The sequence below is a fragment of the Primulina eburnea genome, chromosome 6, assembly GCF_022965805.1.
Source record: "Primulina eburnea isolate SZY01 chromosome 6, ASM2296580v1, whole genome shotgun sequence".
Taxonomy (NCBI): Eukaryota; Viridiplantae; Streptophyta; class Magnoliopsida; order Lamiales; family Gesneriaceae; genus Primulina; species Primulina eburnea.
In genome coordinates, this window is record NC_133106.1 from 36,370,489 (window position 1) to 36,382,788 (window position 12,300).

The 12,300-nt window shown below is 32.7% G+C and overlaps 2 protein-coding genes across 2 annotated transcripts; both read right to left on the reverse strand.

Moving 5' to 3' along the window:
- Positions 1 to 677: 677 nt before the first annotated feature.
- Positions 678 to 2,288, reverse strand: LOC140834859 (glucan endo-1,3-beta-glucosidase 14-like). Its single transcript, XM_073200030.1, has 2 exons — positions 2,049 to 2,288; positions 678 to 1,839 (listed from the first exon to the last, which is right to left on the reverse strand). The coding sequence occupies exons 1-2, from the start codon at positions 2,122 to 2,124 to the stop codon at positions 776 to 778; spliced, it is 1,140 nt and encodes a 379-aa protein (XP_073056131.1). The 5' UTR covers positions 2,125 to 2,288; the 3' UTR covers positions 678 to 775.
- A 4,407-nt stretch (positions 2,289 to 6,695) lies between these two features.
- Positions 6,696 to 7,333, reverse strand: LOC140834861 (outer envelope membrane protein 7). Its single transcript, XM_073200033.1, has one exon. The coding sequence runs from the start codon at positions 7,211 to 7,213 to the stop codon at positions 6,977 to 6,979; it is 237 nt and encodes a 78-aa protein (XP_073056134.1). The 5' UTR covers positions 7,214 to 7,333; the 3' UTR covers positions 6,696 to 6,976.
- Positions 7,334 to 12,300: the final 4,967 nt, after the last annotated feature.

Consider the following 12,300-nt stretch of genomic DNA (forward strand, 5'->3'; position numbering starts at 1 on the left):
ATGATCGATCCCCCACAAAACAAATTAAATATAAATCAACCGCTTGAGATTTCATGGATGGCCGGCCTGAATGCTTTCAAGTCAAATGATTTCCTTCTTTCTGGATCAAGGAATGAACCAATTCTTGGCAACGCCTTGAATCGTTCTCTGATTTTCGATTCAATAACATGAATTTAATATACATACGAACACATGCATATATATATTCATCCAAATCCAAACACACAAACTATACGAAATCGATCGTAACGCCTCTCCGGCAGTACCCCTCAGGTTACGTATTTGGATCAACGATTTGTGTCTTTTAAATTATTTTTAAGAATATGTGAACATGCTATATATATGTGTGTGTGTGTGTGTGTTGTATATATATATATATATATATAATTAGTTTAGAATACTTGATAAAAGCCTTCCTTTAAAAGATATTTTACTATAATATTGTCTTCCCTTGAAAAATTTGAAGGCCAGCAAATATATGAGTACTGAATGCAGCAAACTCTCATATCCCTTCTGTTCAACCTGTTCAAGTTCAATGGTAATTAAGAGACAGTACCACGAAAAACAAAACGAGCAAAAAAACAAGTACAGAGGATCCATAATTAAAAAAAAAATTATTTCTAAATAAAAATAAAGTAGAGGAACAGAAATTTATGTTACGACTCATTTCTTTACATTAATTAGAATTTTTTTTACTGTTTTGGTATAATTAGCTTAGATACATTATTGATTACAAAATACAAATACATGAGGATTGAATAAATAAATTAAAAACTTAAGTCTTTACCTTGGTTGCGTTTGAAGTTAAGGAAATAGAAGCCGTGGAAGGTGAAGAATGACTAGACAAAGCAGAGAGCCCGATATTATAAGCCATCGTACCATCGGGATGGAACAAACCATAATTCCTCTCTGTCGTCGGGCCGGGCTTCATGTCTTCGTTAAACAGAGCAAACAAATAAATCTCAAGTCTCATGTTAGGTCTGAGTGGAGTCCCTTCATTTTCCAGCTGCCGTCTGAACAAATTTCTATTATAAGTCGCTGCGTTTTCAATGGTGGCGCCGATTTCATTGGAATCTCCTTTAGAAGGCCAGCCCGTTTCTGAAACACGAACTTCTATCCCTCCGAAACCTAATCTCGCCATGGCGAAAATGACTGCGTCAACTTGAGCGTATAACATGTTGTCGTAATGGAGATTTGTGTACGGGTCGAGCATTCCTGGATTCGGGTTCATAAGTACGTAGTTCAAAGGAATATTATTCGGTTCGTCTTTGAATGCGAAATATGGGTACGCGTTGATCCAAAATGGGGACTTGGTTGTTGCAAGAAACCTCAGAATCTGGGGCATTACGCCGTTGAGCTCCGCCTGAAAACTGCCCGCTGAAGGCGGGTATGATTCTTGAAGAACTGCTAAAGAATTTGGCGAGGAGACTTTAATGAATTGATCAAGTCCCAGCCGAACCAAAGCGGCGTGGATGTTAACCATGGCGGGGACGAGGTAGGTTATCAGCGTCGTGTCACCGCCGGTGAAAACCTCGTTGCCGACGGAGATTCCAGTGATCCTTGTGGAAGGAAAATATGGTTCGATGTGAGTGTAAACCCATTGAACGGCTTGGTTTGGGTCGGTTAATGTTGGTAGAATCTCGTTTTCCACTGTCACGATGAGTTGGACAGTCGAGTTCGCAAATGATGTCAAGATTTGAGGGTTCGTGTCGTAGATTCGGACTTTTGAAAGTTTAAGTGATCGGAGAAGATCAAGAACTTTATCCGGTGGTAGCAAATTGTCGGCCACTTGCCCATAGTTGATGCCCAATGATTCTACATCGCTAATAAACATTAAACCTGTAATTAATGCAAACCTCAATCAATGATAATCACAACTTTTTTGCATATGATTTCATACATTAATTAATTTGATGCTAATCCCTAAACGATAAAAACACATATCATAACATGCATTTAATCTAATGATCAAGAACGCCGGGCCACCAGCAGTACAAAAAAAAAAAAACATTGGGGGGAAAGGAAATTATTTATAAGAACATGCGTACCTGATAAATTTAGAAAGATTAATGCAACAAGAATATGCATCAATACAAGATTCTTGCTCAGGACTAATTTTCCCATTAAAGCTAGAAATTAATTCTAAGCGCTAAATCAGCGAGAAAAGGGAGAAAGGGAAATGAAATGGACGTAGAAAAGAGTGATTTATAGTGTTAGCGTGAATTCTTTTCTTTACTTGTTTGGGTTTTAGTTTATTAAGGAGAGAGGGTTTCAGTTGGTGCTTTGCCTTTTGGCAGATTTAGTGATCGTTTTGCTCTTCTTTATATATATATATATATATATATATATATATATATATATATATATATATATATATATATATATATATATATATATATATATATATATTAATATATATATATATATCTTCTACTTATAATTTTGATAGGTTCTTTTTATTCATGTCTTTTTAAAGAGGCTATTGGTGGTCTTATAAGTTATACCAACTCTTTCTTCACACAAAAGCAAAGAGGTCTTTGAATCTCATTACTTTCCTTTTTTTAATTCTTTTTATATGTTTTGTTTATAATTAAAGCCCAAATCAGTGGCAAATTAAATTTATATATTAATACGTAATATAATTAGTATCTTTTAGTATACATTTGGACATAGTTTGGTACATGGGATAAGGAAGAGATTGATAAATAATCCTCCTTATCCCATGTTTGGTACATTTTTAAAAAGCTCATGATAATATCATGGGCCCTTGATAAATAATTTTTTAGAAGGATAAAATATCCTTTCTATTAGGTGTGATAATTTTTATTTAAGGATAAAATACAATACAAATAACTTAATTACCTTCAATTTATAAATGACTTTTATAAATATATGCTAGTAGTTAGAAATTAAAATCAAATAAATATTTTTATTTATTTTTATATATTATATAATATGATAATTATATAAATGAATTCGAGATAATTATATAAATAATTTCTGTAAATCTTAATAAAATTATTAGTATCACCCGATTAACATTAAAAATTGATATTTGACTTGACTCGCAAAATCAAGGGCTCAGTTATCATATTATATAATATATAAAATTAGGCAAAAATAAATAAATCTTGCAAGTACTATCGACACATGAACATATAAAAAATATGAACTCAAGCAACAACTTTGAAATTATAAAATTTATTATGATAAGTTTAATTTTGTCATTATAATTAAATTTAATCACTCTTATTAGAATCATATTAAACATTAAATATAATATCCTACATCTTATTTATCCTTAACTTATCTTTATATTATATATCACGTGTTTATCCTATCATATGTACCAAACTATTCCTTGTTTGATTCATATCAATATTGTTTTTCATCAGATTAACATGCATGCATATATATGCTTTTAATTTGTAAATATTGTTAGATTTTTTTTTTTCATTTTAAGTGATTAAGTCACATTAATTACTCTCTTTAATTAAAGTGCCGCCGGTGCATATTTTTTTAACAAATATTTACGAATGGTGGTTAACATGTGGGAAAATAATAATTCACTAATTTAGTCAATGATTTAATTTAGGGACCAATAACATGGCTTAAAGTAGCTGCCGATTTTTTTCTTTTAAAAAAATGCTTGAATATTGCAAAAGATCTATTTCTCATAAAAATTAAATCGAATAACTCTAATTTAACGAAAGAAAGTGGAAGGTCATTGATCAAACGCTCACTTATTTCACCAATTCATATAACCGTTAAGCGAATGTATGGTATATATTGTTTTTAATTAAACTATATGTTGATGATGTCAAAAGCGAAATATTATAATATGAATCATAATTGTCTCACAGGCTCATTAATTTAAACTTATAAGTTAATATATATAATACAATATGTCATAAGCCAAATTAAAAACCCGAGTATTAATCAATTGATGAATGGGGAGAAGATTTATACCATTTAACTAATGGGATTCCTGTTGGGCAAAATTTAGACAATGCTATTGGTGGAGGATTCAAAGCAAAACGAAAGAAAGTGGAAGGAATTTGGTAATTAGTAGATAAGAAATTAATAAAGAGCTAGTAGAGAATGACCATGTTACTTTAGTATATTGGTGTCTTTATCTTTAGATTCCTTGTCTGCAACTTCCTTTTTGCCATAGGTAATGAAAGATATCAATAAACTAATTCAATAAAGTTTTGATTGTAAATAATAAATCATGCTAGCTTAAATAAATTAAATCTATAGTTAAATATAGGGCTGCAACAGGATTCATGCATGTCGTAAGTTTATTTGTACACATGCATGCATGATGAATCTTGAGTACTACTTGTAAAGCAAATTCAAGGGGTTCTAATTGCTTCTGGCAAGTCCCATTTCGAAAGCTTTTTTCCCCCTTATTTTGTGGAATCTGATGCACGTGTGATGCCACATATATAAAGGGCTTAATTGAGAGCCGTGACCACACGATGTCGTCTTTCCAGCAAAAATACTTTCAAATTTTTAGATATAATTTTTTCCACTTTTTTCTCGAGCAAATATATATCGTTGGCATTTTTGTATAAAAATATCAAACCTCGGCACGTAAGATTAGTTTAGTCTTTGTTGCATAGATTCATGTGCGAGTAGAATATCGTTTTCAAAAGTAGAAACATCGATCGGCACGTAGAAATTACAGAGCTAGAGTGTGCATGGATGGTATTGGTAGCCAATTAAGGGATTTAAAAAAGAAGAAGATGAGGAAGTTGGCTTTCTTCGTAAAAATGATTAAAGGGGCCTTTACCAGAAAGCAAATCCACCTTCTCCTGTCTCTTATTTTCTCCATTTGTAAGTACAAAAATGACACGATTTTCTTTTTCTTTTTTTTTTACGTGAAAATCTTCTGCTATTATTGTTTAGTGTACGCTAAATAAACTCCTAAATTAATATAATAAATTTCAAATCATGTAAATCGCACTATATGTTTTGGGCGATAAACTTGTCCGAGAAGATATTGATAAAAATCAATCCAATGACAGGATTTTTCTTGTTTGATACTATGTATGACAATTACATTTTTAATTAATATAAAGCAACATGCATCAATTCGAGTGAATCATATTGAGTTGAACCAAAGATTTTCAAAAAATTTCTAACCCAACCCAAAAAATAAACTCAAACCCAAACCAACCCAACCAACACGATCTGATTTTTACTATACAACATTATTCTTTTATTTTTTAACAAAAGATTAAAAAAATTCAAAACATGTAACAACAAAACCTTGCATAAATATAATACTTTTGTTCCATGATTTTAAATTTTTAAATTTAATAGTCTAATAATATAAACTATTAGTTATCCAAAAAAAACAATTATTTAAAAAATTCAAATATTTCATGAAATAAATATTGCACGATAAGCATATATGATATTAGGGTTTTTTAAAAAAAAAAATCATTTAATTTTTAAAATTAATTTCAAAAATAATTAAAAAAAAACGTATGCAAAACCCAATCAAAACCTTGAAAAAATATAAATGAGTTTTACACATTTTTCTACGAGTCAAACCTTGAAAAAATATAAATGAGTGAGGTGGGTTGTGTGGGTTTGGGTTGACGGGGTAACTTGATCATCAATTCAGATCAATCGAAACCCGATCAAACTCAATTTTTTAGGGTCAGATTTCAAGTCCAACTCGATCTGAACCGAACCCAAAAGCTCTAACCGGATATTTTCTGTGTCGACTCTTGTCGGGTTCATTTTTTACACCCTACCTTCACCGATTAAAGTCTCCTTTTAATTGAAGAGATGAAAATCAGGCGTGGATATTGCTCACATCCTCGGTTGCTCTCAGTTAAGATCACTAAATTTGAACAATTAACGGATCCCGATTGAAGGAAAGATATTCCCCCTCTTGAACGATTTGTAGATGAACCTTGCAAGCAACGGGCATTAGATGTTCGAAGAAAATCCTTTCAGGATTCAAACTACATGAAAAAAATCACACCATGGTGAAGATGCGAGCGAGCATTACCAAGGGTTCTCATGATAATAATCTAATATCATGATTCCAACAGCTTATGTTTCATAAGCTCCATATCATTGCTACATTGCTATATTCTTTGAAAGTAGGAGTTGTGCACTAGTTTCATGGCCAGGTTTTAGACTTATTGATGCGATCATATGTGATCACGATCCAAAAAACCAGAGGAATATCTGGTTAAAGTATATTAGAGAAATAGAAGAGGATGCACTGCCTATTCATATGTCACATTATAGTTGGCAGCTAACATGGGAGTAAAAATCCAGAAAATCAGCCAGCTCCAATGCTGCTGAAATGCTCCGGAGCCACAATTCAGTTCGACCACATAATATATTAAATGAAACACATTTTAGGCCTAATCTTTTTAAAGATATGAACCCCAAATTCGTTGAGGTGCCTCTACTCTTTCACATTCACACCATCCAATCTGTATCTCACACTACACTTAGTCTAATCAATTTTCGTCTAAGGTGATGTAACAAAAGGAAAAGGGATATGACTGCACACCTCAAGAAATAAACTGATTCTTAAACCAGTTTCAACTTTCAAGATCACCACTTGAACATTATAAATAAACCTAAAGAAAATAGCTTACACCAGCAAGAAAACTCTGAACCAGCATTAGACAGGATCTACGGTAAATATATAATCTGAAGTCTGATTCTGAACCAATAAACAGGTAATAGTAATCTGCATTATAGAAGTTCATATTTCGGATTGCACAATGCATACCAAAAATATCTGAAATACAACTTAAGAAGTCAACAAAAATCAGAACGAAAGAATCAAACAGATAGATCCTTTTTGTTGCGATCTGATCTCCATCTTACGTATAATCAGCCCACGAAAAACAGAAAAAGTCGAGAAAGACGGCAAAAGTTTGAAAACACAAGAACAATTACAGAAGAACAAACCGTGTGTATTCAAAAAGCATCAAGATCAGACTTCCTTGGGAATGGTGGAAGAGGCGGGGGCGGCAGCGGAATTATCCGATTCATTGTTATTTGGATTGAGAGGTGCGTCGAGGGTTTCATCGTCGGGATCGTAGTCGGGGTTGAGATTACGGTCGATGGCGTTGCGGCCACTTTCTAGACAAGGCTTGCAAGCTATCTCAATTGTCAACCATCCCAAAGCCACGGCCGCAATGGCTATCAGCGCCACCGTCACAGCCCCCATCCCCTGTTTCCTCAGTGAACTCAACTAATTCGAGCAGGGAAGAAAAAATTTGTCCGCGCCGCGACTCTTTACTTTCTTGCCCCAAAAATCGACTCTTTATCACAAATTGGTGTTCTCTCGCCATGTTATTTGACTGGATTCGGAATCAGGAATTTTTGTTTTAAAATTATTTGTTTAAGTTACGGAAACTTCATCGAAACTGGAAGGATTTGGATTTTAAAAAATAAATAATTGGGAGGATTGTAAAACTCTCCTTTCTTTTTTTTTTTTTTTTTTCTTTTTCAATTTTCTAAATAAAACTATTTCATACATGTGGGATACTAAAATACAATAAAAAGGGTCAAATCATTTTTTATTTAGTAGGTCACAAGTTGACTCGTTTGATATTTATAAAGAAAATAATACTTTGACATAAAAAAAACGTACTTTTTCATGGATCAAGTTAGTTTAAATATTCGTCTCACAACATTGACTCATAAAATAATTTCATAAGAGTTTTTGTGTATCTCAAATTTAGATTTAATGAAAAGAAAGTGTAACCTATGTATTTTCATGTGGACTAATGTATTTCATTATATGGATGTATCGCATTAAATGGAAAACACAAAATTTTTTGTTATGACGGTATTTTAAATTATATAGATTTTAATCAAAATTATTATTTTTCATAGTAATCTTAACCTAAAAAATCAATAGCGGTGCATTGGGCGTGAGATTGGGATGGGCTTTTTTAAGGACCGAGATGGTTAGACCCTAGGGATATACGGCCCAATGATTGAACCTCAGCCAATTAGGAAATTTATGTGAGGAGGCTAGCTTGTGATAAAACATATTTTGATACTTGAATCCAATCCAAAATTTGAGTAATTTATTTCTTATTTCAAATAAAAAAAAATCGTGAAACAAATTCAGGCTCCCTAACCCAGGCTGGTCCCTAAGTGCTGGACTGAGGCAGGTCCATATTGAACAAGAAGTAATTTTAATTATAAAACTCTGAATTTAATTTAATTTGAAGGAAATTTAATAGCATCTACTTCATATTATGAATATTTAAAAAATGATTAATATAATCCACGTTGGGTTTAATTCCCGACTCGAACGGGGTTTACGGCGGGGTTTTCTTGGGACCAGACAACCCTTATGGGCGAGATTTCAACTTCCACCAGAAAAGCATGTATGCTAGCTAAGCTGCATGCCCCAACTTGCTTCTATCATAGCTCAACAAAGTTGCATGGCAAGTGGCGTCCCATATTATATATCAGGCTCAACTTGTGATCAGTTCTGTCCATTCAAGAAAAAAACAGTACCAAGTTGCCTCTCCTTTAGTCCTACAAATTCTTTATCATGTGTGTTTTTCTGTCTGAAAAAGGGACATCTCCAACGAAAGTAGATGCAAACTTTTAACCATTTGGTACTCGTGAAAAACCCTTTTCTCTCGCCAACCGATTGACAATATCTTAATGCTTGCCTTTCTATCTCTCCAAAAGTTTTGGCCACTTTTTATCCTTTCTCAAATATCTTTTTCCTATGCAACTTGCAAAGGTGGGGTCATTTGGTGGCGGTAATAGCCCCAAGCGGTCATTAGAGAATATCGTCGGATCAATGGTACTCTTTTCTTGTTTTGAAAAAATAGTAACAACTTTATATACACACACACACACACCATCTCAATATCCATACAATTCGCTTGTATCCGTATAATTTGAACAAACTTGACGCACGGATTTAATCCCTAGCTATGATGGAACAAAGTAATCTGCGGAGTGAGAAGTCAGCAAGGTGGAACCTGTGATTTTGAATTGCTATAAACTTGATAATTGTAACTGCACGTACGAATATGAAATCCAAAAGCGAATTTAAAGGGGTTAATAAGTTAAAAGTTTTGGTTACTTTTTAGCTAAAAATAAAATGAAAATACAATGCATATGTTTCAAGCTAGATTTATGTTCTATTATAACGTGGTATATATATACAGTACTTTATGTGGTTTCGACTTAAAACTCTGAATGTCTGTCAAAGATAATACATAAAAATAATTTCTTTTTAATACCAACAACGAATGGAACATATCACTTCCCTATATATCAGGAAATTAATTAATATCCTCAAATATAATGTCTAAGGACAAGAAAAGCAGTGCCAGCTACCTCATTTGCCTTGAAAAGAAAGTACAAGAAAGCAAGAAGACATTCATGGTTCATGTTTTAATGAGAAGTTATATATTAATTTGGTTGGAAAAAAACCCTGCCCGAGAATATTTGAGTGTAATTAAATACACATGAGAGAGTATTTATTTGAACAACAATGTTGGATCAATAATGTTATTTTGCTAGCTCCAAACCTCTCGCAGTATAATTAAACTGCCATCAAAAGCAGCATACTTTTTCTTTTAATTTATGAAGATTTTTCATTTAGGCTTCATGGGAAGTTTCAATTAATTGGAATGCCTGATCCAATCAATTAAAGACAAGAACTAGGACACTAAGAACCTTAATTACGTTGGTCACTCATTCATTTGACTGGACAACAGTACTTGATCATAAAAAAGTTCTTCTCGACGCAAAGAAAAGGAAAAAAAAAAGATTAACATGACTAAATTTGTATACTTTATTTTATTGGTTGAAACAACTACATTAATTATATGTCTAGAATTCATGGCATTAGGAAACCTAGTAAACTTTCAATTTTTTGTTTAATTTATTAAAAATGAATTACTTTTAATCTCCAAGATAATATCAATACTGCTGAGAGAATATTTCGAATCTAAATAAATGAACTCTAAAACATGTTTACAACGCTTTCTTTTAAGAAATGTTTTCTCCCTCGCTTTATTCACATGGATAAAAAAAATTCTATTAGGATACAACGAATATATTCTGTATTTGTGGTGACTAAATAAAATTAAAATCGGAATGCCTTTCTTGATCTAATGACATCATATATATATATATAAACGAAATTTTGATTCACAACAGACGCGACTTTTCATGAAACACATTTTTTCATGAAAACGAATCATGAAACAAGATGTTGTTTCCAAATAGTTGTCTTACCCCTTGTGAAAGATTGCGTGATTTCTGAATAGCTTTTGGGGACAACCCGATAATTTTCGCAACGGTAAACTTTGTTCGTTATCAACAAACTAAATAAATTCTGAAAAATGTTCTAAACAAATACTTATTCCTAATATGAAGTATTATTCTTGTATCCATCGGCACTCTAATTAAAATTAAGATACCTAATTGCCTAACTAAATCAAGTAAATATCCATTCCCATATGCACTCGTGACTTTTTTTAGTTGCGAAGCCTAAATCATCTGTAAATCCATATTGCTTTCTTGAATTTTCAGGGCATTTAGAACAGAATTTTGGTCATAATATGAACCAATCTTTTAACCTAAACTATTTCCCCACTATCTATTTGCGTGTCAAAGTGTGTGATGAATTGACTTGGAAAATATCTAATTCTCAAGTATTTGCAAACACTACCAAAGTTTGTGTAATATGAGTGATAAAAAAAAAATTGATTGATATAAAAAGTTTTATGTAATTCAATTACTTATTATATGACGTTTGATATTTGAGGTGATTGTATGTTGAATAATTCATACTTATTTTATAATCAACCACAGTAAACAACCACTACAAGAAAAATGATTTTCCGCAGCACGTCATCAACAACCCATATGTGCCCCGTTAATAGTGTTGCACTTGATACTATTAACGACGTGCATTAAAAGCACGCTGCGTATATTACTATGGACGACGTGCATTAAAAGCACGCTGCGGATAGTAACTTGGTACTATTAACGGCGTGCATTAAAAGTTGCATCGTATTTAAATATCTGTTTTTTTTCACACCACCTAAAATTTTCACAACTTGGTACCCGATCTCCGTTGCATTTTTTTTCACACCACCTAAAATTTTCTCTACTAACATGATTTAAGTTTCGATTTAAATATCTGTTTTTGTTCAATTTTTGGTAAATTTTTTAATTGTTAATTCAGATCATGATAATATTATTATAGTTGCATCGTATTTTTATAAAAATTAATTAATTTATAAAAGTAATTTTTTTTTTAAATTTACGCAAAATTTAGCGACGGTGTTTGAACTGTCGCGAAATTATAACACCGTCGCTACATTTTAAGATCGTCGCTAAAGTAGCAACGGTTTTAAACCGTCGCCAATTTGCGACGGTTTGTCGCAAACCGTCGCTAAGTTTTTTCTGTTTTATGACTATTAACGGCGTATATGTGCACGCCGCAGAACGTTGTATTGACAGCGTACATATGCACGCTGCCAATAGTTTAACTATCAACAGCATACTCTGCACGCCGTTAATAGGCTAAACCGCAGAGTAAATTGCACGCCCCCAATAGTGTCAAACTTAAGACGGCTTTTAACTTTACAGCGTGCGTCGCAGCGTGCAATGCACGCTGCGGATACCTTCCGCGGCGCATATTGCACGCGGCGGAAACCCATTTTTCTTGTAGTGAACATCTAAGTATTATCAACTAATATATAATTAGTTAACTCTCCTAAACCACAATACATTTTGGCAAAAACTTGTGTAAGACGGTCTCATGGGTCGTATTTATGAGACGGATCTCTTATTTAGGGTAATCCATAAAAAAGTATTACTTTTTATGTTAAGAGTATTACTTTTTATTGTGAATATGGATAGGGTTGACCTGTCTCATAGATTAAGATCCATGAGACGATCTCACATGAGACCCACTCATACATTTTATGTTGCTAATCATTAGTAGTTCTTTTTCTAAAAAAAAATTAGAAAAAATAAAATATTAGTTGATTAATAATTATTAGGGATCACATGCATGGACGTTTAAGAGAAAGTAGTATATATCTGCAACTGATTATCATGTGCTGCGATCATTTTAATGATTCAACTAATTTATTTTGTCACAGACATTTTTTATGGACCAAATCTTTCAATAAAATAATATGCAACAGTGCTACGCATAATATGTTTATGTTAATTGTCCTACATCGGTTGGATAAATAACCTTTGAGTGGCATATATTGGCTTGGACAATCCTCCCCCCTAGAGCTAGCTTTTGGG

Bases quoted from the DNA above. Each gene is read 5' to 3' on its own strand.
- LOC140834859 (XM_073200030.1), bottom strand. From the start codon at position 2,124: ATGGGAAAATTAGTCCTGAGCAAGAATCTTGTATTGATGCATATTCTT. The intron at 1,840-2,048 runs GTACGCATGTTC...CATTAATTACAG, and splicing joins AATCTTTCTAAATTTATCAG to GTTTAATGTTTATTAGCGAT.
- LOC140834861 (XM_073200033.1), bottom strand. From the start codon at position 7,213: ATGGGGGCTGTGACGGTGGCGCTGATAGCCATTGCGGCCGTGGCTTTG.